Consider the following 26,565-nt stretch of genomic DNA (forward strand, 5'->3'; position numbering starts at 1 on the left):
GATTATGTAGAAGAAGAGCATGTACAGACTACAGAGGGGGGGCTGGCCGGGGAGCAGGGAGTCAAGGACGGACGTGCTCGACACAATTCAAATTTCGGCTTTTCCTTTTGGGCCATGCCGGGTCAGGGTCTGGCTGCCAATCGATTTGCTTTTTGGGTGGTTTTAGGAGTTTGTTTGGCTTAGGTTCATGGGCCTGGTGGTGGTGGGCCCTTCTCCCCTTCAGGATCTTTAGGACTGGCCATGGCTGGATTTCATTTGACTGGTGGGCCCACGGCATGGCATGGTGGCTGGGAGGAAAAAAAGGTGGAAAGTAATGGATGGATTTCTTGTCTGGTAAAGGGACCATCTTTGATTGGGGACTCCATTTGTCATTTGTGTGCCAGATGGAGCAGGGTCTGGTCCGGCATTGGGCATAAGTTTTCCCCTTTTATTGCATGGATCCATGGAGTAGAGCCCGTGGATCTAGTTCGGATATTGGATCCGGATGATGTTCATGCTACTGGTTCATCCAAATTCCAAGACAAACATGAAAAGTGAAGAAGAGAAATGGGTCTTTTGAAGTAGAATCTGATTGGTATAATTTGGTTCAATTGCTCATTTGTGTCAATTCTTGCTTGAATTTGCTGAGAAAACCACTATTTTCATTTAATTGTTGACCCGACCGGTTCAAAGTTCATGGCTTGGTCAATGACCCGTCTGAGACCTTTAATGGGTTACAGGTTTATATATATATATTTTTCATTTTTGAAATTTCTATAATAATAACATGGTTGATTAGTGATTACCAATTGAACCAGACATTTAAAGCTTTGAACCACTGACAAGTTTACCCGGAGAGAAAAACAGTTCAACTTCCAGGCCAGGTTTTATATACAAGAGTCTGTTTGATTCATGGTCAGAATTCGAATCGGAATCGCCTATTCCCCCACCTGTTTGGTTCAAATGAGAATTGAAATTGGACTTTATAAGATATGTAAGACTCTCAAGGAAGGTGGGCATCAGGTTTAAGGAAATAGGATTGGGGGGATTTTACTTTTTAAGTCATTTGTCTTTTTTTCTTTTTTCATTTTTAGCTGGTTGGAATGAGATACTCATTCCCAAAGGGGAGGCTGAAATGGCCATTCATTCAATGGGTAAATGCTATTCCAGCCAGAATGGCAAATCTCATTCCAACCAGCCAAACAGCTGAATTGTAATAGGCCATTCCTACTCCAATTCTAGGCTCATATTCCTGTGAACCAAACAGAACCTAGCACTACACTAAACCAGTGGGCTTTTTTTTTTCTCTCACATGATGCTAACCTTTGATATTTCCTTCCTTTATCTATTGTTTATTTTCTTTTGTGTAATTCCAGTTTTCAATTTAGTAATAAAAAAAATAATTATGTTGAATTTGTTTCGGTTACCCCCTAATATGTTATAATATGACTAATTTATCCACTAAAAGAAAAAATAATAGGTCTTTCAGTTCAGCCACCTCAGCTATTTTCAATTGATCTCTATTTCAACTTTAAAAAGGGTCTCAATTTCAACATTTCAGAATTGTCACATGGGCTGGGATGGGCTTCATTTTCAGTCTTTGGGCTGGGTTAGGCCCAAAAAATTGATTTAATTTTTTTTTTCTGTCTGAGCCCAGGTGTAGTAGCCCCTGGGTGACTTGATCCCAGCTCAACCATAACCCGACCTTGATACAAACCCGAACCCAGTTCAACTTTACATACAAAACTGACGATATTCCTGTCTAATAGTTTAGATTATTGATAGATAAATAGGTTCATGGCTATTTTTAACTAACTATTCCAAGCCTGGTTCAGGCCCGATCTCAAGCCTAATGTGTCAAATTTTTTAATTGAAATAGGCTCGGAATGGAAAAATCAAGCACGACCCAGACTCAGACCTTTGACCCATTCCTAGGGTTGCGTTTGGATTAATCTGAAACCCTACGCAGCCCTAAATCACAACAGTGAAGAAACAAGGTAAGCCCAAATCCCAACCTGACACAAAACCCAGCCCAAGCAACCAAATAATATGTTTTGTCCTATCGGTCAAACCGTAGGAATAATGAGAACAGTGGAAGGAAGACGTTCATATATAGTGAGTCAATGATCAATAAGCAGAACTCAGAAGGCAGGTGTAGTCTATGATGAGCTGCCTTTATGTGCTGTGAGACTCACAGAGATGCCCACGACCACGAGCATGATTTGCAGTTTTATCTGTCAGCGCTTATCATTCTCCTTCACTTTAAAGCCAGACATTGTATGGTGTTGGCATCTTCATACCAGTGGAAGGTGGAATGTTGATAGCAGTGGTGAAGGTGGAATTGGACCCAAAAGTGCCATCAGATTTCAATGAACAATGCACACCAAGACATATTTGCCTTTTTTCTCCTTTCAATGTTGGCAGAATGGCAGCACTTCGCACACGAATAAGAATAAGAAATGATTGTTTTTTCAAATAAAAGGCAGTTTTGATTTAATCTTTCACAAAGAAAGGATGATTGGAAAATCTAGACCGTTCATCAGTCTGTTTGCTTTTATAGCACACTATAATAAAATAAAATAAAATATAATTCTCCCTTTCAATTTTAAATATTTCATGGGCTTTTTTTTTTTTTTTGCATCCATGCCCTCATATTTTAGTGTTCTTTTTTCTTTTAGTATGTGTTTTAACTTTTCATTGATCCTTTATATTTGGCACAACACATATGCATGCCCTTGACCTAACACCCCTTACATTTATGGAAGAAATATTGTTATTGCAGCAAGCAATAATAACCCCTTAGTAAAAAGCTTTAAATTGAAATAAAAATAAAAAATAAAAAATTTATTCCATCTCGAATTTGAGTTGGTAGACAATATTCACAAGATAATTGAGTGAACAAGCACATTGATTTGTATAATTATATAACAAGTTAAGTTGTGGAACTCAGATTCAAGGTGGCAATGGTTGGTTGCAAGATTTTCTTGCAGTGGAGACTTGGGATGTCATCCTCCTGAACTCTTGGGTAGGGGTGTAAATAGATTGAATTCGAATTGGATAAGGCAATATTCGAATTCGAATTTGATTAAGTATTCGAATATTCGATTCGTTTAATTGATTATTTTAGATAATTAAAAATATATAAAAATTAAATAATCGGTCGAATTCGAATATTTATCGAATTAAATAATCTAAATTCAACCGACTATATATTCAAATTATCCAAATCAAATTTCCGAATACCATTTACACCCTTATTCTTGGGGTTATTCTTATTGGCGAGTGGTGACAACATTGGATTGGGTCAAAGTACAAATCCTACCTTTGGTTTCCCAATGGCTGCGGAATACGCACTTGGATGGTCACAATTGATTCAATGACAGATCTTTTAATATGGTTGACAACATCTTGACATCTTCATAATCACAAGTAATAGAGTCTTGGATAGTTGGAAGTTCTATCAACACCTTTTCTTCATTAATTAATATTAATAAATAATCTTTACAAAATTTCAAAATATTCTTTCACGAGATTACATCTGCGGTTCATAAAGGGTGCCCTACAAACGCCCCACATGTATATCTTAGCGTGCATTGAGAACATTCGATAAAATTGTCAATAAAAGATGTTCTCAATGCACGCTGAGATGTGAGTGGGAGGTATTTAAAGGACGTAAATGTAAATTCTTCTACTAATTTTGCATCATATTGTTAAAGATTCCAGGTGTCCACTGAAATGTTTATTTTAATATATTAAATAATCAATTACCTTTCGCAATGTCGCTTTGGCCGAGTGGTTAAGGCGTGTGCCTGCTAAGTACATGGGGTTTCCCCGCGAGAGTTCGAATCTCTCAGGCGACGTTTGCGTTTTGGTAGTTTTTATGTATTATTTTATAAAAAGTGTGGCTTAGGCCAGCCCAGGCCGGGCTCGGCCCAGATTCCAGGGTGCTTGAAACTAACTTAGCGTTAACTAGGCTTATGAATTTTATATATAAATTATTAAGCATATATAATATTTTACTAGTTGTTTTACTAAATGAAATTGAAGCATAATGAGCTTTATGACATTTTCAATTGAACTAAGCTGGTCCAAGCCTGCAATCCACTTTGCATACATTGCCCAATGAAAGTGGCCAAGTTCATATGCTATATTTTTTATTGAATAATCTTAAAACTTTATTAATGTAATTACTTTTAAATGTAATTAAATCAAACCTTAAATTATTAAAAATTAATTTTAAATTAAAATTTTTCTTATTTTACTAAAATTTTATTAATTAATATTATTTTTATATGAATTTAATTGGTTTTAAATATTTATAAATTTTAGTAAAAAGGAATTTATAATTTTTATAAATTCAAAATTTTTTAAAATGTTAATATTTTACTATATTTTAAATGTTTATAATTCTCTTACTTTGGCTAAGTAGGCGATCATAGTTGGTTCGCGAGCTTCGTATTCGCCTGTGACTTGATTAACCACGAGCTAGAAATCACTGCAGATGACGATATGCTTGGCTTTCACTTCCTTGGTTAAAGCCAGTCCGACTATTAACGCCTCGTACTCCGCTTCATTGTTGGATGTCGCGAACTCGAAGCGTAGTGTGTACTCCAGTTTTGTACCGCTTGGGCCGTACAGAACGATTCCAGCTCCGCTGCCCTGCTGGTTTGACGAGCCATCTACGTGAAGGATCCAAGGCTCCTCATCCCAGTTCGTGCTCGGCCTAACTAGGAGAGATGCCGCATTGGTTGCTACTTCACGGCGCTTGAGCTCAACTTGCCTGGGAACTTTGGGCTCGCCCGAGCTGGGGGCCTCGTGCTCGATCGGCCTGAGGATTTCGGAGCTGAAAGTGCATTCCGTGACGAAGTCTGCTAAGGCTTGGGCCTTGATAGCAGTTCGCGACTTGTATTGGAGGTCGTACTCGTTGAGCTGAATGGCACACTTCGTCAGCCTACCAGAGACCTCGGGCTTGAGCAGAACTTGCCTCAGAGGTTTGTTGGTAAGGACGATGATAGTGTGAGCTTGGAAGTACGGACGAAGCTTTCGGGCTGCAATAACTAGTGCATAGACCAATTTTTCTATCTCTGGGTATCTCGTCTCTGCTCCCTACAACACTTTACTAACATAGTAGATAGGTCGTTGGACACGATCTACCTCTTTTATCAGTATCGAGCTGACCACCTTGTCACTTGCCGAGAGGTACAACTCCAAAACATCGCCCTCCTCGGGCCGGGTTAAGACTGGTATACTAGCGAGGTACTTTTTGAGCTCGTCGAACGCGAGCCGACACTCTTCGGTCCATTCAAAACCTTTGCTTTTAATTGCCCTGAAGAAAGGCAGGAAGCGGTCTGCCGACTTGGACATGAAGCGGCTCAGAGCAGCTATTCGGCCATTCAGCCTTTGAACCTCCTTCAGTTTCTAGGGTGGTCTCATGTCTAGGATAGCCTTAATTTTATCCGGGTTAGCCTCAATGCCGCGCCGGTTAACGATGTACCCTAGGAATTTACCCAAGGTGACACCGAAGACACACTTATTCGGGTTCAACTTCATGTTAAATTTACACAAAATTTCAAAAACTGAATGCAAGTCTTGTATTAAATCATGTGAAAATTGGGTTTTGATGACCATGTCATCTACATAACATTCTATTTTTCTGTCAATCAATGGCTCAAACAATTTATTTACAAGTCTCTAAAAGGTTGCCCCAGCATTTTTTAATTCAAAGGGCATGACCTTGTAACAGTATAAGCCGAGCTCGGTTATGAAGGCAATTTTTTCTTCGTCAGCTGGGTCCATCCTGATCTGGTTGTAGCCCGAATAGGCGTCTAGGAAACTTAACAACTCATGCCCTGAGGTCGCATCCACCAGACGGTTGATCCTGGGGAGTGGGAAGCAGTCCTTTGGGCAAGCTCGGTTTAGGTCGGTGTAATCGACGCACATGCGCCATTTACCGTTAGCCTTTTTTACCAGAACGAGGTTGGTCACTTAGCTCGGGTAATGGACTTCCCTGATAAAGTCAGTTGCGAGGAGCTTCCCGACCTCCTCGTCAACTGCTCCCCAACGCTCTGGGGCTAAGTTGCGTTTCTTCTGTTTATCGGGCCTAACTACAGGATCAATATTCAGCTTGTGAGTTATGATGCTAGGGTCTATGCCGGGCATCTCTGCCAGCGGACCATGCAAAAACATCCAAATTTTCAAGTAAGAAACTTACCAGTTGGGATTGTAGAGGCTCCTCAATGGAAGCGCCGATCTGAAGTGTTCGAGCTGGGTCCTTCGTCGATGCCGGGATGGAGATAGTCTCTTCCATGGGTGCAGCTCGCTCCTCGCATTGCTCCGTAGGTCACTCCAGCTCGAGGTCGTCGGCCACCTTGGCTTTCCCTTTGAGGGCGGCGACGTAGCACTTGCGAGACTCAAACTGGTCACCTCGCACTATCCCAATTCCGAAGTCCGTGGGGAACTTCATTGCCAAATAGTAAGTGGAGACCACAACACGTAGGGCATGGGTGATTGGTTGTCCTACTATGGCATTGTACGGGGAGGGGGTTGCGACCACTAAGAAGTTGTGGTTGAGCCTCACTATGCTAGGCCAGGTGCCGACTTCCACAGGTACAGTAATCCTTCCCAGGGGCCTGACTTCCTCTCTATTGAAGCCTACCAGGGGAGTATTTGCGGGCTTCAGGTCGCTTTCTTGGAGCTGGAGTTGGTCAAATGCTGCTTTTGAAAAGGATATCTGCCGAGTTGCCGGAGTCGACGAGGACACGCTTGACTTCAAAGTCATTAATCCTTACCTTTATAACGAGCGCATCATCATGGGGATAGTGGACCCCGCGTGCATTGTCCTTTGTGAAGATCGGGTCTTCTGTCCTTGGCCGCTTCGGGGGATTCTGCTCTTCCCTGGCGGCCTCGCGAACTGATGTCCAAGCTGCCGCTGAGGTACAGCTTGCAATGACCGAACCTTCGACAATCACGTGGATAGTCCCCCGAGCTGGTCTCTCTTCAGGGGGCTGCCTCTGCAGTTGTTCTGCCTGCCTGCTAGATTTGGGAGCATCTCTACTCTGCTCCCCCTGCCGACCTATTTTACTATTATTATTATTATTTCTCAAGTATCCGCAACGGATGAGCTCCTCTATCTCGTCGCGGAGGTTTTTACAATTTTCGGTGCTATGACCGTGGTCTTTATGGAAATTACAATACAAATTTTTATTTCTTACACTAGGATCTGCCTTCAGCTGAGGTGGCCACTTAATATACGGGGTGTCCTTGATCGCCATAAGGATCTCGGCCCGCTTCGCGTTCAGGGGCGTGTAGTCCGTTCTCTCTATTGCTGGAGCTCGGAAAGGCTGACTCGGCCTTGCTCCCCGAGCTTGGTCCTTCTTCTTCTTGCTATCACCCTGAGTTGAGGACTCTATTTCCCCTTTTCTTTTCTCAAGGGCCTATTCACCTTTCTGGTTGATCTCCTCCTCCGTCCCTATAAACTGATCCACGAGCTTGAGGAACTCGGTCACAGTCTTGGGCTGATTAACAACCACGTGCCACTTGAATTCTTTGTGGGTAATGCCTTGCTTGAACGTGGTGAGCCGAACTGTAGGGTCCAGGTCGGGTATTTGCAAACAAACGTCATTGAACTGCTTGATATAACTCCGAATGGACTCCCCTTTCTTTTGGACTATGCCGAGGAGGCTCTCTTGAGTTCTCGGGCATCTCTTGCTGGTGAAAAAATGGGAAGTGAAGACTTGCACAAACTGCACCCAGCTTCTTATCGATCCGGGCGCAAAGTTTCGGTACCATGTATGGGCTACCCCTTTGAAGGTGGTGGAGAAAGCCACGCACATACAGGATTCACTGGTCCTTGCTAGGTGCATCTGGGATAGAAAGGCATCAACATGGTCATTCGGATCAAAGGATCCATCATACTTATCCAGGGGAGGAAGCTTGAAGTCCTTTGATATAGAAACAACAAGAAGTTTTGGAGACAGGGGGGAGGGAACTGAAAGGAGAGGAGTAGCTTTTACTTCACCTAAGCTTACCTCCTCCTTACCCTTGATCTCGGGTAGGACGCTAGTGCCAGTTTAGCGAGCTCAACGACGCCTCCACTGCTGCTTCGCCGGCTCAACGTTGGTGCTGCTGGGTTCAGTATTATCGAGCTCGATGGTTTCAGACTGCTGGTAATAGCTGTGAATCGAAGGGCCTTGCCTGTAATCTACTGCTAGGACCTCAAACTGGTTTTCGGCGAGCGGGAGCTCGAACTGAGAGTGTTGAGGCGATGCGGGCCTGACCAGTTGGGAGGCCCCCGACTTTCCTGCAGGCTGTGAGGCGGGGGTGACTGGTCTCTCCTTCTTGCTGTGGGGTGAGGCTTGGATCTTAGAAGGATTCTGGGTTTGAGAGGCCTCTCACCGGCGAGGACGTTCGCTCCGACGGGGTGGGGCTTGGTTTGCTTCGTGGCCAGATGCCGAGGGGGAAGCAACTGCTGGGCCTGAGGCAGTGAAGGGAACTGCTGTTGGTACTGGTACTAAGAAACTTGATGCAACACTTGCTACTGATAGAGTTGAAACTACTGGAACTGTTGCATTTGAGCTTGCATAGCTCGCATGCACTGCACCAGGTCTTCAAGCTGGTTTTGGTTGGTCACTGGGGGAACAACAAAAGGTTTAGTGAAGGTCGTTCCAACCGTGGAAGGAAGCAGAGCGTTCACAGGTGCCACTGTTTGAGGCACATTTAGGCTGGGAACTCCGTCCACAAAGAGGGGGACAGTGAACTATCCAATGCAGATAGTGGGGAGTTGGGTTGCTCCCCAGAAGCGTTCTGGTCGGCACCTTGTCCAACATTGCCAGAGGAAGCCATGAATGTTGAGTTGTTAGAAAAAGTTGCAGAGATTAGAGGAAGGCTTTTTGAAGCGTTCCCACAGACGGTGCCAAATGATGCAATGCGATCCGGGCACTCCTAGCTGGCGGACGTCTGACTCCTATCTGGCGATGGACGGTACCTGAGAAGAGGAAGGTGATGGATTCCCGGAGAGCTCGCCCGGTGGGAATACTTCGATGCTTAAGTTAGAACTCTGAAGCTGTAAGAAATGCAAAGAGAGCTAAGAGTGCAGATAGTGGTAGATCAGTTCAATTCAATTACCTTCGCCCCTTGGAAACTTGAGCCTTTAAATACAGATGTTCTTGTCAAATCGGGCGTAACCGCCACTGGCCCTCTGTCACAACCATTATTTGCCAGGGTTGTGCAGGTAGCCGTTGTAGAGTACTGCCCAATCAAATGAGAGACACGACCCGGAAAGGATAGACACGCCACCACCTGTCGAGAGACGTGTGTGCGGTCTACTAGGCTGGTCGGGACTGCGTCGTCTGTCAGGAGACGTGGTGCAGTCTGACGGGTACGGTCTTGTCAGATAAGAAGCTTCTTGAAAATGCCGTGTCGCTCAATAGCGAGCTGACTTGTAGTGAGCTCCTGAAGGTATCTCGAGGTGATTCCGCCTAAGGTTGCCCTTGAGGCGGCCCTCTTGCCTAAGTATTGGAGCAAGCTGATTCTCTGTGCTCGTAAGCTGGGATAGACTTAGCTTGGAGTGTTCCCTTTCAGTATATTGGGGTCCTTGAGCTCGCGCTGTAGTGAGCTCGTTCCATGGCGAGCTATAATGTAGCGAGCTGACCTGTGAGGACTTTAACGAGCTCGTTACTCAGTTGTAGCCAGGCTATCACGCTGAACTGTTACTTATGTTGAGTCACGTCCACGTGTCGCCTGCTTAGGAGGTCGGGTCAATTCACCCTCCATCAGATGTCATCGAACCTATGGTTTGTTTCTTCAAAGGGGGAGAGTTATTTCAATCCTATACATCTTTTTTCATTGGCCTAATTCCAAAAGTATCAAGACCTACAATATTTTCTAATTAGTCTCCATCGATCCCATTAACCTTCTTAAGTTTGTTAGCAAAATAATTTCTAAAATTTTATCTAGACATGGAAGGATATCTCCTAGATTGATTTCTACTAAACAAGATGGCGTCTTTAGGTGTTGCTGAGACAATTTGTGCAAAGGTAAAAGCCTCCGGTGCATCACTAAGGCTCTGTTTTGTTTGAAGGAAAAAGTAGGGAAAGGAAGGGAAATGTAGGGAAACCTTTAAAACCTTTACAACTTGTAAAGGTTTCCCTACATTTCCCTATTTTTTCCTTCAAACCAAAAATAGCCTAAGGGTTTGTGTTTCAGAGGAAGGGCTCTGTGACTCACCCCTGGGACTAGAAGATTGTGAGTTGGGCAACCTAGTCATGGCAAACCACAACAAAACTAAAAGCTAGGATTTTGGAATGAAATAAAGCCCTCCTTATTTTCGCCTCTAAGGTAGAAGCTATCGGTGCCTTGCACTCTGGTTTGTCTTGGTTTAATGGGTAGCAAGTCTTCTTATATCGATGGAGTGCATAGGGATGCCCGAATAAGAAGAGGATGAGTTTTGGATGGTGGTGAGTACGTGTTTTTGGGGTACCACTACATGTCTAGTGCCTAGTGATCTTTAGAGAAATTGGAAATCTAGGAGATTTTCGTTGTAGCAGACCCAGAAAACCTGTCTTGAAGTTCCATTGACTCCCTTTGTTTGCTCGTTTGGAGTCACATAGTTAAAGATATCCCCAGAGTAATTGGTCTAGAGGTTAGAGGACCCAAATATGTTCTACGATTAATAGTAGAAGATGAAGGTTTTCAGGTTGGCCATTGGAATCTTCTACCTTCACCACTTCACTTGTCCAAGTCGTCTCAACTCAAAAGGGCAGACCCCCTATTTCTTGTCCAAAACCATGTTAAGGAGGAAGGTACTCCCAATGGACAAGATCGGGTTTTATTTGCTAACATGGATGTTTTTAATAGGAGTCATTGTAGACGAAGGCATCGAAGAAGGAAGAGAAGAAATCCTTTAAATCCGATCGACTCGTGTACTAGTTTCAAATGGGTAGAAGGTACGGTGACCTGCCTTAAGCCTTAGGCAATAATGGATTTGAATTTTCTATCCATCATTGCACTCTCATCCTTGCAACCTGATGGAAAATGGGCGCATGTTTCAAATTTTGAAAAAGCACCATTCGTTGATGCCAATCAATCGTTTGATTTACCTCTGGCTGAGTTGCCAACCTTTGCTCTACCACCCTTTGTAAAACCTACAGTTTCTTACCTTCCCAAGGATTGATCCTTGTTACCAACATTTGGTGTAGGCTTGTTTGTTTTAAGTCGTTCTATTCTGAGGCTAGTGTGGTGAGAGCCTCTTTTATATACACCTTGTGTACTTCTTTTTTCTTATTAATACATTAGCGTTATAAAAAAAGGTGCCTTTGTGAAAGAAAGATGCATTATAGATTGTGTAACAATTGTATAAGAAATATCTAATGAATTGGATCACAAGGTGGAGGGGGGAAATGTTATTCTAAACCTGGATATGGTTAAGGCGTATGCATGGTTTAAAGTATCGATACGATATCGTATCGTATCTTTTAAAAAAGATACGGTCTGAAATGCCTGTTTCCAAGTCTTTCGAACTCCCAACTTTTTTCAACAATAAAAATCACGTTTTAAGCTTCTCAAAAAACAAAAATTTGAAAAAAAAACTAAAAACCAGGTGTTTCGGCCGTTTCTAAGTACCGATACGATACGAACGATATGCACATCGTATCGATACTTTGAACCTTGGGTGTATGATAGATTGGAGTGGCCTTTCTTGTATGTTACACTTAAGAAGTTTGGTTTTGGTGAGCAATGAATTAAGTTGGTTAGTAAAACAATTGCTGGTTTCTTCAAGTCTTATAGGGGTCTTTGTTAGGGGATCCACTCTCTCCTCGTCTCTTTTTTCTTGTGGAATAGGTTCTTAGTAGGGGTCTATAGAAGCTTCTAGTTGAAGGCAAAAGAGAGGGTTATCATGTGCCATGAGGGGCACCTCAAGTTTCTCATAGTTTATTCCAATATTTAAAGTAGGCAATTTTAAGAGGCACATCAGGATATGCATGCATATCCAAAAAAAACTCAAGATAAATATGGATACACATGGAAACACTATAAATACTTCAATAAATAATAAAAATACATTAATAGCATTAAATATAAGACCCCAATAAGGAATAGGCACACAAAAAACACATATCTTAGTTGGCTTTAGGTAGAAAAATATCATAAACAACATATGGGAACACATTTAAATTGTATATTCAAATTTATCCAAGTATCTAACCATCATGCTCACACTTAACATTTCACATTTCTTGTTTCTAAGAGGCTACAATGAAAGAATTTAAGTATCTAGATTCCTATATTAGAAATCACTCACAAGAGTGGAAGTGATAACACTTTTGGCAATCAAATGGTTATTTTTTATTTATTTTTATTTTAAAAAATAAATAAAAATTCAAAAAATAAAATTTTCACATAAAATTGTATGGGTTTATGGATATAGAAACCATAAAATTCTATCCTCATATCATATAGAATATATCAATTTCTTTTTTTTTTTTAAATAGTTTTATCTAGTTTTCAAATGTCACTAAAAAAATCCTATGCTTAATTATCCTATCCAACCTTAAACATACATTAAGACAACTTCTAAGTGAATATATAATTAATAGTATTTCTTATTGAAATAATTAGTATATATTTATTAATTCTAAAATTTCAAAAATAAAAAAATTAATCTTGAAAAAGATATTTTAATTGCTTTATGGATATCATAGACCACCCATATATCTACAACATACTCAATCCTTATGGCCAAATCACAAGAAAATATAAATAATTATTTTTTATTATTTAATCCCGAAAATTACAAAGAGAGTAAAAAAATATTGAAGAAGAAATTTCAATTTTTATATGGATATGATAAATTCATAGACCTACAACATACTCAATCATTATGGGTAGATAAAAAAATATAAATAATTATTTTATATTTTAATTCTAGTAATTACAAAAAAAAAGAATATTGAAGAAGAAATTTCAATTGGTCTATGGATATGATAGAACATTCATAGATCTACAATGCACTCAATCTTTATAAGCAAATTAGAATATATATATAAATTTTTTTGGTTATTTTATATTTTCCCAAATTTCTTAAAAAAATCCATAAATCTACTCATAACAACAAAATCAGATCAACATATATTAACCATTCTCACGTATTTAAACAAAAAAACACAAGAAATGACAATATATTATGAAAAAATTTAAAAACATACCTATTTTTGCAGTATTTTCTAATTTTGAAAAATCTTCACAAAAGTTGAAGATTGACACTTGTTTTTTTGCAAATCTCACAATTTAGGAATGTGGTATGGTTTTAGAGGCTTTCAAAGGTGAAAGAAGGCTTCTTTTTGGGGGTTAGAAGCCTTCTTTCCTCTCTCTCTCTCTCTCTCTCTCTCTCTCTATATATATATATATATTGTTTTTGCCATTAAAGAATTTATTGCATATCCATTGATGCACCATAGAAACAATAGTGTATTGGTCAATACACCACCAATACACTACCGATATGGGGCGATATGGTGGAAAAATTAAGAAGCACTCCTTTTCTTATTGTTCTATATATAGTTATTCAAAGATATGATATACCTCTTATCAGGTATATCATGTCGAAATTTTAAACCTTGGTAGAGATAATGTTAAAAAAATGGAGACAAAATTATAACAATAGAAAAATACATGAAAGAATGGAGAGGGGGTGTTGACATGACCAACTATATTTTAGTAGTATAAAATATATCTGCTTTAAAATCATACACTTTTATTAATAATTTAGTTTTATTAAAACTTATTGATAAAGTTTGAAATTAATGTAAAATGAATAAGTTTTAAAAAGTAAAATTTATTTTATTTAGTGTTACTAACTTTTCTATTTTATTATTTTATTAATTGGTTTATATTGCTTATTTGTTAATTTTATTATTTATTATTTTATAATAAATTTTTAATTATTATTACTTTACTTTTACTATTATTTACCTTATTATTTATTATTTGTGTGTATATATATTAATTTAATTTATTTTAATATTTAAATTTTAACTTAAACATTAATATTTTAATACGCTTGATTATGAATGCAACTGTATAGAGCGGGGCTAGGTTTTACATATCCCATCCCCGACCCCAAACACATCCTGCTCCATACCCCAATGGGGCTATAAATCCCAGCCCCATCCTTGTACTTGTGGGGAATGGGGATCACCAAATTTGCCCCACCCTGCCCCGACCATTTCTAGCTAGCATGGTTCATTCACATTTTGGGTTGGACTTGAACTTGCCATTTGTCCAAATTGATTATTTCTTTTGCAAATTCTTCTAAAAGTTCTAATATCTTTATGCTTTAATTTTTAAAGGGTATGCCACTAATTTGATTTATCAATTATCAAGTGGCTTTTGGTATATCTCTTTGTAAAAAGTGATATGTATGTATATATATGTATATTGATGCGGGTTTAGGGTTAGTTGATACCCAGATTAAAATAGTTTTGGATTTCTCTGAAATCCACCTTGACCAGGGCGGGTCCCATTGGGGGCAGATCAGATTGCCATCAGTATGCTTGATGGAAAATTAAATGCAGGTATTTTGAATAGCGAGAGAGAGAGAGAGAGATAGAGAGAGATGTAAACCATTTTATTAGGGATGTGAGATAGTTTAAGAGATGTTTTACGTGGAGAAATTTTAGGTGGGGGAAATGTTTTAGGTGAATATGTGTGAGAATATAATAAAAATGTTAAAAATAGAAAATTAGATAAATAATGGAGAAGGCAGAAATGGACTACTGACATGGACAACTGCATTTTAAGTATATAGAGTAGATTGGTCAACATTGATTAGAAGGCACAAATATAAAAGTGATCTGTTTAAGTTGGATTCATTTAGCCATAATTGGATTGGTTTAGATGTTGCTTGATTCGATCCACTAGGTTTTGATCCAATCTGATTATACATTTTATTTGAATATATAACCTAATATTATTTAAATCTAAGTTTTACATATTTATCTAATCACATTCAATCTCTTGCATTCTTACGGGATTAGATTTAGATATTACCCATCTGAATTCAATTTAATCAACCTGTAACCCAACTTCGAGTGGCTGGTTGGTATGAAATAGTATATAGTTGAAACATCAATAGTCTCATGATACAAGGATATGCTAATATGTTTTTCTTTCTTTCTTCTTTATTTAATTTTCCGGTGGTGTGTCTATTCAGACATTGGATTTATAGTTAAATCTGGTCTCTCTCTCTTTGGTAATTAGAACTTTCATTACAAAATATAAATAACAAAGAGAACAGCACAGCAAGACTAAAAAAGCAAACAGAAATAGACAGAGAACAAAATCCCACACACAAATAAACAAAAACTCTACACAGAACAAGACAACTGAAAAATCCATAAAAAAAACTCGGCACAGAAACCAAAATAGCTAATGCTTAAGGAGGCTCCCTGTTGTGGCTATCCTTTAGCTACACTCATCAACCAGGGGTTAGTGATATTGTCTTAGCATACGATTTTTAAATTAAATCAGCAAAATTCCATCCATAGGCAATTCTTTTCCCAAGTGAAATAAAATTGTAATGTTGTGAAGAGCTCTCCCTATTGAACCTTCTTTTGCAAGTATGCCAAGGACAAGAATTATCACTTCTTTTGACTTGCAAGATAAAAGGACAAGAATCAGCTTAGCATAATTCTCGATCTCTAGAAATACCATAAGGCTTAGTTGGGTTGAAGCACAGTTTCTTTTGAATTAGCATAAATAATGCATGGAAGTATAAATAGGTTGAGCAAGGTTAAAAGTATTAGAAATACTAAGCATATTGAAAAGGTAATTTTAAGAGACATATCGGGATACATCTTGGATATGCATGCATATAAGAGAAAAACTAAGATACACATAGATACACTTGGAAATACTATAAATACTTTAATGAATCATAAAAATACATCAATAACACTAAATATAAGACCTCAATGTGGTGTATATACATTAAATTAATATACTCTAATGGTTTTATGAAGAAATATATTGTAGTTAATTATAATTTCATTAAAAATTAAATCCTATCCTTAAGTATAATTTATAAAGTATAATTCTTAAGTTTTAAATTTTTATGGGATGGGAAAAACCCAAATCTCCTATCTAAACATAAAACATGCATTGGCACAACTTCTAAGTGAAAATAAAATTAATAATTATTGTTTATTATTTATTTCCAAAAATTATAATAACTCAATAAACATTATATAATATATTCAAAAAATAGTTATTAAAGAAGAAACCTCAATTGCTTTGTGGATATGATAGATCATCCATAGAATTATAATATATTCAATCATTGTGATCAAATGATAAAATATAATTAATTAATTAATTAATTTTTAATTCTAAAAATATAAATATAAAAAAATAATTATTTAAGAAGAAATTTCAATTTATTTGTGGATATGATAGAACATCCATAGAATTATAATATGTTCAATTGTGGTGATCAAATGATAAAATATAATTAATTATTATATATTTTTTTAATTCTAAAAATAAAAAAAATAGTAAATAAGAAATTTCCAATTGCTCTATGGATATGATAGATAAATCCATATATCTAAAACATATTTAGATAATATAAAAAATTGAAAAATCTTACCTATTTTTTCCATACTTTTTCAATATTTGAAAAATCTTAAAAAATAAATTAATGATTCACACTTGTTTCTTGCAAATTTTTGCAAATATATCACTCTAGGAATGAGGTTTGGAGTTTTAGAGACATTTGGGGGGTGGAAGAAGGTTTATTTTAGGGAAAAGAAGTTTGCTTTCCCCCTTTATTTTTTTTTAGTTTTTGGCCGTATCTTTTTTGTCGATACGCTATTGATATGCCCCGAGACAGCCCTGATACACCCTTGATACAGTTTGATACGCATGAAAAAAAAGACGAGATGCTTGATTTCCATGCATATCTCGTATATGTTTTTCAAAGATACGATACGATATGCCCCTTATCGTATCGAAATTTTAAACCTTGGTTTAGTGTCATTTGGGGGTGGAATAAGGCTTATTTTAGGGAAAAGAAGCTTGCTTTCCTCCTTTATTTTTTTTCCAGTTTTTGACCGTATCTTTTTCATCGATATGCTACTGATGTGTCCTGTATCGGGCATATCATATCGAAATGTTAAACCTTGGTTTTAGAGTCATTTGGGGGGTGAAAGAATGCTTATTTCAGGGGAAAAACTTGCTTTCCCCCTTTATTTTTTTTTCAGTTTTTGGTTGTATCTTTTTCGTCAATACGCTACCGATATGCCCCGATACACCCCCGATATGCCTCAATACACCCTCAATACAGCCCGATATGCATGAAAAAAGATGAGATGCCCGATTTTCATGCGTATCCCATATCTATTTTCCAAAGATATGATACAATACATCCCGTATCAGGCATATCATATCGAAAATTTAAACCTTGGTTTTAGTGTCATTTGGGGGGGGGGGGTGAAAGAAGGCTTATTTCAAGGAAAAAAAACTTGCTTTCCCCCTTTATTTTTTTTTTGTTTTTGGCCGTATCTTTTTTGTTGATACATTACCGGTATGCCCCGATACACGCTCGATACAGTCTAATACGCATGAAAAAAGATGAGACACCCAATGTCTATGCGTATCCCATATCTGTTTTTCAAAGATATAATATGATACACCCATTGAAATTTTAAACCTTGAGGTTGAGTGTAAATTCTGCTTTACTTTTGCTTTGACTGTCTTATTTGTTTGTAAGAAGTAAATAGAAAGTAAAATGATGTTATCCCCACCTTATATATGCAAGAGAATGGAGGTAGAGGGAGGGCTATCTGTTTAGGAGAAGCTAAATGATGTGGTCCTCACTTTATATGAGAAAGAATTGAAGTACGTGGAAGGTGATTCAAATTCCATTTGTTTTTGAGATGCAAAATCTGCACTATCAAATTGTGAAAATGAGGTAAAAGTATGAATTCTATATTAACTATAAATACAAATCATAATTGCAAATAAACAGATGCAAAACTGAATTAGGTGCAAAATTTGTTTCCAGTTTAGATTTACATTACAAACAAAGAGAATTGAGGTAGGGGGAGTGTTATCCGATTAGGAGTGAGGTAGGAGAAGCTAGATGATGTGGTCCTCACTTTTATATGACGAAAAATTGAGGTAGGTGGGTGGTGATACAAATTTCCATCAGGTTTTGAGATACAAAATTTGTACTACCAATTTGTGACAATGAGGCAAAAGTACAAATTCTGTATTAAATGAGTGCAATTCATAATTACAAACAAACAAACTGAGTCAGGTGCAAAATTTATATCCAGTTTAGATTTACATTACAAAACAAAGAGAGTCTAATAAAGAACAAAAGAAACAAAGTATGCCCATTGTTTTCTAGTTTCTACATATACAATCGAAATTAATAATTGCCATCTATGGAGCTGGGTTGTCTCGGTTTGAGGTCAACTAATTAGCTAGCCCTACTCAATCTATTAAAACTTCAACACTAAACTAAATCTAACATCTTCAGCCCGTGGCTCTCATCCACCTTAATGCATTTGATCAGGCTGATCTCAGCAGATTAGAACCTTCCCAATGAATTACAAATACATGCATACATACATACAAACTATTATAATCATGCAAGCGCATAAGTTATATATGAAAATGATTCATAAACATGATGTCATAGTGGTATGTCCCAATAAACTACGCTTTATCAACATCTTCTCACATAAGCATACATATGCATAAATTAATGCATGTTTTCAGCAATATTATAGAAGTGGTTATTTAATTAGTAAGAATTCAAACTTGAAGGCATTTTTCATTCTTTTCCTTTGCATGGTATAAATACAAATAGAAGTGGTTATAGAATTTTACATACACATATATAAATATTTTCGTTAGTTCCGGTTGAATTTCAAGCAATCAAAGAGTTCCATCAAGTTAGGATTTTTGTACAATGCATTAATTCATATATATATATATATATATATTATTTTACCATATATGTTAATTAACATTGGAGCTACCTACTCTATGAAGAAGCTCCAACTGATAAGAAGTCTATGAATGCAACGCCAGCCTTTCTCTCTTGCTTGTTAGATTTCTGTACCACCTCTTGCTCATCCCTTCTTTCATGGTCTACCACTTCACTTCCATTAGAGCTGGTGTTCCCTTGGAGAAAATCATAAAACTGAATTGGGTTATTCCCATCTGCAGTTATTCAGATCAAGAATTAGAATATGATCATAATTAATCCAGAAAACAACTTCAGTCGTCGTCTATGGTGAAATTGAAGAGGTTCTCTTGCTATAGGCATTATACACAGTTTTACCTGCAATCTTGGTGCAAAATCTAGGAATCTCAGGATGGATGTACTCTTTAGGACAAAGGAGATGGCTTTGTATGCTTGGACTCAAATGTCTTTGATAGTACTTTTGCGCCAAGGAAGCAAAGTCTGAGGGCTCATCGTTCAAATTCACATCTTGTTTCAACAAAGATTTTGCCTCATTAATCAACATTTGAGCAGCTCTCTTTCCATAGAATCTTGATCTCTCTTTACATCTTCGTGCCACTATCACATGCCAGTGGTTCTTCACTGCATTGTCAGTACGCCCAGGGAAAAGCCGTGCAATAACTGCCCATCTGTTGCCATAGACCCGTTGAGATGCAAGAAGCCGTTCTTCTTCCTCTTCTGTAAAAGGGCTTCTGTTGATCCTTGGGTCCAATTGGTTAAACCACCTCAACCTACAACTTTTCCCTGAAATATGCCAACAGTTTACAAATTAAAAGAGAAGATTTGTTTCTCAGATGTCATATAGATGTTAGATCTATTGATAGTCCAACCTAATATTCATGCTTTAATGTATATCTAAAATTCTTCTGTAGATAGTAGAATGAGAAGCAGTTAGTTGCTGCATCCCAAATTCTTGATTATTGTGCATTAATTACCAATCCAATTAATGGTATTATAAGTTGCAATCCTTCTAACTTCTGCATAACAAGGTTCTCTCTAAATATATAGCAAATAGAATTCTGATATTTATGATATTTTACCATTCCTTCTTTCGAAGTTTAATTCTGTATGATATTTGCATAAGGGTCGATTGAATACAAAACTAATTAACGAGGCCCTCTGCGTGGATCAGGCGTATTCTCCATGATCAAGTAGATTTTTTTTGTAAAGAAAAAAAAAAAGAAAAAAAAAATCTTTGCACCTGATCTTCCAGGAAGCTTTTCAGCTATGGCTTTCCAGTTATGAGGCCCATACCGTTCCACTAATTCCCCGAGTTTCTCATCTTCATCTGGCCTCCAATGGCCTCTGGTGCACATAATTCTAATAAACTGAAAAGAAGAAGAAGAACCCAACTCGAAGTTGAAGTTTCAATTCTTTCCTGTTTTCTTTTTCTTTAGTTTCAAAAAGAAAAAAGAAGAATACTAGGGAAACAACACAATATTGAAAGACGGAGAAGGACGAAAGTATTGTACTGAAAAAGATAACAGATGTTTCAAAGACTCATAATTTTTAAGGATTCAATATATTAATTTGGGAAACCAAGACAAGCAGAAAAGAAGACCCCAACAGAATAAATACGGACAGCAGTAGTATATCCGAACTTCTGTTAGAGGCTAGGGGATAGATCGGAGAGTTCCGCAACTATGCTTGATGCAAGCGTCCTGGCTAACAAAGGGCTTATAACATGAGAGAGAGAGAGAGAGAGAGAGAGAGGTTGCTTAGTAGGGTGAATTTGGTTATCCTTTCAAAATCTGTCAACCTAAATTATTCCCTCGTTTTCTTTTATAACTTATTGAAATTAAATAGAATATTTGTGTCTTTTCATAGTGAATGACACTAACAGAAAAACCCCACTTGGTTGTTGGCTGAGAAAGCTGCTTATATTCAATATATTATTACAAGACATTGCCCCTACTTAATACTTGTTTACTGTACCTAACAAAAAAAAAAAAAAAGAGATTATAAAACTCATTGTGTCATTTACACAAACAGAAAGTAGTTAATCTATACAAGTATATATATAAAGATGTAGTTATTCTTACAATTAGTTAAAACAATCTTACAATGTTTTTGGGGGGTTTCTACTTTTGGTGGCGTTTTCGTACCTAACTAACAACTGCCATGGAACCTGAGAAACACACGTCGAGATTGTGCCAGTAAACTGCTGAACCTAGATTCACCCATACGGTCTATTGTCGTGATTAGCTAGCTTGTCGAAAGCCTAAGACCTTAACTAGAAGGAAGTACAAAAACAACCTAATCTGTGGAGAAAATAGTACTCCTCAAATCCCTTTTAATTTCCCTTGAATTGTTTATATGTCAAGTAATTCACTATTTAAAGAACAAGAAGAAATTTGGAATTCCTCGTTATAGAAGTTTATTTGTTGCACCGTACTTGGTTGAGGGCCTGTAGTCATGATGATGACAGTAAGGTTGGATGTTCAATCCATTTTTTCCTCATGTTCAACACTTTCTTACCTGCTAAGAAGCTTTTGCTTCGATGTTAGTCTTGCTTTTCCAAACAGGGGATTTCATTGTTATTTTCTCACAGAAGTTGTAACTCTGAATACGAAATTTCAAGTGACAAGGAACCAACCCTGACCTCACATGTTGGAATGGAATAAATATTTTATTTTGACTAACAAATACATATAAGAAGAAAATGGAAGTATGAAGCGTATAGTAGATTGGAAAAAATATCTCAGTAAGCTACACAGTTTCAAGGAGAACAATCAACTCACCAATGACCTTGCCAGTATTGCGTGTGATTGAGATATTAGGTTTGGTTTGACCAGAACATGCTTCCTCTGGAAATGTACTTAGCTTGTAAAAGTTGGGAATAGAGTCCAGCTCCAATGGGTTATCTGTATGTCATATCTTATGATGAAAAGCTAGGTCTTGTAGTTAGCTTCTGAATGTTTTTCGGTAAGTTATTTATCCGGCAGTTATCTGGTTAAGTTTTTTCTGGGAAATATTTATCTGAGTAAGTGCATTTATCCATGTTCTTTTATTTCTCATGTAAATAAGGCAATGACCATTTTATCCATAAAAATCCATTATTAAAAAGGGCATTTTTGTCTTATTCAAGTGTTGGCAACTTTCCCCCTAGGTGGGAAAGTTATTTACCCACCTAGGAGATGGGTAAGTGATACCCAAAAAAATGAACTTTCTCTAATCCCCACATAAATCTTAAAAAGGAACATGGGATTCTTGGTCAATAGGAACCAAAATCCCATTGACCAACTTTACCCCCTTTCAAAATCCGAAAAAAGAACGCCCCCTTAATAGCTTTTTAATTTCCTAGGGTAAGATTTCCGTAGAAATAAGCAAGGCTGTATTTTGGATGGACAAGATAGTTACTGGTCAGTATTTAGAATGCTGTCTAAGAGGTGGGGGAATATTTAATTTGATCCCGAGTATAAAAATTCTAAGTTTATAACAAAGATAATTAAGCTAGTACATTCAATCAATTTATCTGTCTTTATTTTATTCTTTTTATGCAGTTATCTCAATATTACCTTTTAAAAGAAGGAAAAGGCAGGGAAGGGATGGGAAAACTAAACACAACCTTAAGGAATAGACATGCACCACCATATACATGGGTCCTTGGGTGATTCAATTCATTTGTTTCCTTCTAATCTTTCAAATTCAATATAAAAGGTCAAAATGGCCCAAAAAAGGATTTTTATGGTTAGGGGTGCAAATGGATCGGATCCATCTGAGATCCAATCATATTTGATCGAATTCGGATCACCCCTGGTCGGATTTTCAAATCACCCTCCCTATTTGATCCAAGAAGATCCGATCCAAAGTGTTATATATTTATAAATATAAATATATATTTATATGTTATTTATTTATTTATTTATAAATAAATATATTTTTTATTTATTTATAATATATTTATAAATATAATTTGTTATAAATATCTACTCAATATAATATATATTTATAAATATAAATATAAATATATATATGTTATTTATTTATTTATAAATATATTATTTATATTGTATTTTTATAAATTTGTTATATTATTTATTTTTTTATAAAAAACATGCATATATATGATGAAAATAATTAAAAAAATACTTGTATTCTTTGTGGTTCTTTATTTAAATTGGTATATTTTATTTTTTTCTTTTAATAATTTATTAACTTTTAAAGAAAACAAGTTGGATCAAATCAGATCCGAAGATTCGAATATCCAATAGGATTTGAATTCAGATTGAGTTCTACCAAATCCGATTGGATCCGACATGAGCAATGTCGGGATCAGATTCAAGTATACCCTAATTTGAATCCGACCCGATCCATTTGCATCCCTATTTATGGAAAAAATAGTGGGGTAAGGCACTAGTGGCCCAACACATAGATTTTGAAAAGTTACTCAAAATCAAAAAAAGAAAAAGAAAAAGATCTCACCAATTAGACATCAGAATACAAAGTTATGGCCAACCTCTTGAAATTTGTACTTATATTGAGTAGTGTGCAACCCATAAGCAGGTGACCAAGTTGAACGGGTTAATGGTTGAACCACCAAGGTTGGATAGTTTTTTATCAAAACAACATTTTTTACCAAATAACTGATTTCAATAGAACCAGACTTAGAATCAACGCCAAGTGATAGTTCAAACGGTTCAATTGGTTAGGTCAACAATAAGTCGAAAGCACTGGTGATATGTAGGGAGTTCTAGCTGGGTACCTGATTTTAAAATTTTAGACAGAACTGGGCTTGGCCCTTCAAGTTGAGCCCATTCAAAATTTAACAAACCTTCAATCAAGCCCAGCCAAGTTGCATGCCCTAGTATGTGATGCGGGCTTAGGTATGCAGATCATTGACATATTCATTCAATCAAGCCCAGCCCCTTCTACACTTTTTTTTAGCAGATCCCGGTCCTTAAAACAGAGCATATGAGCATTAAAAAACTAATATAATCAGAACGTAGATGCCTGTGCAAATCATTTTGAAGTTCTTGATATTAGGTATATATAGACATGGTAAATGCTTTGTGATGGATTTTGCACTAACCTTAGTGGAATCTAGCACCTTTAATTTATATGGCATATGCAAATTATGGCAAGCTATATTTTTATCTCCATTTTATTAAATACTTTGGATATTAGTTGCAACTAAAGATAGAAATATTAAAAAAAAACTAAAGATAGAAATTAATTTTAAATTTAATGATTGATATGTAATTTTAAATGTATTTTTAGTTTCTATCTTTTATTAAAGATAGAAAATAGAAATGGTGTTTAGTAACTTTGTGAATTCTGTCGAACTAGTTATCGATATCACTATCAAGAGGTGATGTCGAAATTTGTATGCACTTGCACCCAACACCATGATTCAGAAATTCCTTCTATCATATCACAGATATATATTGAAAATTATATATGTATTTGCAATAAGGTTTTGACTAAATGCATTGCGTATAATCTTGATAATGGCTTCTGATAGAAACACTAGAAGAGAAAAAGAAGGAATTCTTTGGCATTACTCAATAGAGAAAGATGATTATTAGCAGTCAAATTTGACTAAATTCAGTGGACATAATCTTGAGTCTTGACAATGGTTTCTGATAGGAACACTAGAAGAGACCAATTAAGATGGTATTCTTTGGTATTACTCAAGAGAGAAACATGATTGACAGGCAAATATGGAGATTCTAACTGATAATTAATATTGATTATTTTCCCCACCCAATTGATAGTTTCGACATTAGATAATTTAAGTTAGGGTAAATTATTTATACCTACCTTAGGGTTCCACTCAAATACTTGTATCATCCCTTGAGTTTACTTATGCCTTCCTTTGACCATGAAACACCACTAGAGGGTTTGTTAAAGGAAGAGAGAAAATTAAGATGGATATGGATGTTTTACTATAAGCTAAGGTGCCCTTAATAATAAAAGTAACTCTGTTTTATTTTCTTCTTGAAGCTGTTTTCAACTTTTCATTCAGAAAACATTTAGATGGTGTTCGATAATGTAAGTAGATATTCAATCCAGCTTGTTCTGAAATGGAACATATAAAATGGCGTTCATTTAATTCCATGGCACATTTCAAAATGAGCTATGGCTGGTTTTGGAACACAAAATATTGTGCCATTTCAGCCACACCAATTTCTTGTGTTTTGGAATGAGCCACACCCATGCTCAATATTTTATCTGATTTCTCTCTCTTTCTCTCTCTCTTGTAGACTTTTGACTTTATTATGTTTAATTATTTATTAAATTATTCTATATACTTATATTACTTTTTATTATGTTTAATTAAATTTATATAGTTATTTATTAAATTATTTTATATACTTAAATTATTCAGTATATAACTTTCTATTTTTTTTTTTGCATTTTAAAGTTGGATTAAATTCGAACCCGAGCCAAGTCTATTTGAATTCCAATCCAAGGTCTCCAAATCCGATTAGATTTTGGATCGGATTCGAATCAAGTTTTCAAAATTGTTGACCCGGTTCTACTAAAACCCAGGAATTGGTCAAAATTGTTGACCTGGTCAAAACCATTCAACCCAGGTGGTTGGACCATTGACCTGTTCAACCTGGTGATCGGGTCACAGGTTTCACACTAAATGTGTATGCAAACTTCCAGAGGCCATAACTTTGTGCTCTAATATTCGATTGGGGTGTTATTTTTTATTTTGATAACTTTTCGAGATCTATGTGTCCCAAGGCATCGTTCCCCGCCACTTTTGTGGAAAATCCTTTTTTGCCTCAAATTGCACTTTAATATTTTTTACAAATAAAAGTTAAAAAATATAAGTTAAATATAAAATAATACATATATTACATATATAATATAATTGTATATTTTTTATTGATAAATTATATGTTTACTTATACATACATACATACATATATGTGTGTGTATAACTATATATACTTATATATAATGATGATGTGACATGGTTTGACCCATTGACCTGGACGATTGAACCGGTGACTTGCGATCCAAGGGCAAAAATCAGTTAAGCCTATTGGTCAGTTTTTAAAACATTGATGTTATGATGCTTTATTTGTATAAATTAATTTTAAAATTTCTTTTAATTAATTATAAAATATGATTCATATAACATACACATTGGAAATATATGTGTTGGTATTGGTAACATACACATTGGAAATATAACATACAGCAATGCAGAACAAATCATTTGTTGTGTCTCATCCAAAGCACAGCACACTACAGCCTATAGAAGGCAACACACCATGCTAGTATGATGTGTTCTGAGATGAGGTTATTTTGATGAATACCAGTTGATTGGTTACCACTTCTTTATGCCGGGGATTGGTTTATCGTTTGTTACATACCTTTTCAGCATCATAGTCGGAATGCATGTTAGTGAGTGGAATAACTTAACCTCAAACTACACGGTTGAGTAAGTCAATAGGGTAAACCCAAGGAAAGATCATAGAATTTCAATAAGGAGAGCTTATTTTGGCGCCTTGAATTCGAGCACTCCACTGATGGACACACATAACGAGCATTGTACTAAGTTTTGATTTTTTTTCCCTTCTCTATTCTTTCTTAGG

At 36.5% G+C, this 26,565-nt stretch overlaps 1 protein-coding gene and 1 non-coding gene across 2 annotated transcripts; one reads left to right on the plus strand and one right to left on the minus strand.

Annotated features, from left to right (window-relative positions):
* The first annotated feature begins 3,757 nt into the window (after nucleotides 1-3,757).
* On the plus strand, nucleotides 3,758-3,839 carry TRNAS-GCU (transfer RNA serine (anticodon GCU)). Its single transcript has one exon. It is a non-coding gene; the product is annotated as a tRNA-Ser (tRNA).
* Nucleotides 3,840-18,079: 14,240 nt separating this feature from the next.
* Nucleotides 18,080-20,657, minus strand: LOC104611090 (transcription factor MYB52-like). Its single transcript, XM_010278010.2, has 3 exons — nucleotides 20,211-20,657; nucleotides 19,328-19,753; nucleotides 18,080-19,206 (listed from the first exon to the last, which is right to left on the minus strand). The coding sequence occupies exons 1-3, from the start codon at nucleotides 20,323-20,325 to the stop codon at nucleotides 19,028-19,030; spliced, it is 720 nt and encodes a 239-aa protein (XP_010276312.1). The 5' UTR covers nucleotides 20,326-20,657; the 3' UTR covers nucleotides 18,080-19,027.
* Between the last annotated feature and the right edge of the window lie 5,908 nt (nucleotides 20,658-26,565).

This window comes from Nelumbo nucifera, chromosome 4 (assembly GCF_055504915.1).
Source record: "Nelumbo nucifera cultivar China Antique chromosome 4, China Antique-T2T, whole genome shotgun sequence".
In the NCBI taxonomy this organism is placed as follows: domain Eukaryota; kingdom Viridiplantae; phylum Streptophyta; class Magnoliopsida; order Proteales; family Nelumbonaceae; genus Nelumbo; species Nelumbo nucifera.

What these genes read in the sequence shown, in the direction of transcription:
- LOC104611090 (XM_010278010.2), bottom strand. Translation starts at nt 20,325, where the DNA reads ATGTGCACCAGAGGCCATTGGAGGCCAGATGAAGATGAGAAACTCGGG. An exon ending in AAAGCTTCCTGGAAGATCAG is followed by an intron (nt 19,754 to 20,210) that starts GTGCAAAGATTT and finishes GGCATATTTCAG; the next exon opens with GGAAAAGTTGTAGGTTGAGG. An exon ending in ATTTTGCACCAAGATTGCAG is followed by an intron (nt 19,207 to 19,327) that starts GTAAAACTGTGT and finishes GAATAACTGCAG; the next exon opens with ATGGGAATAACCCAATTCAG.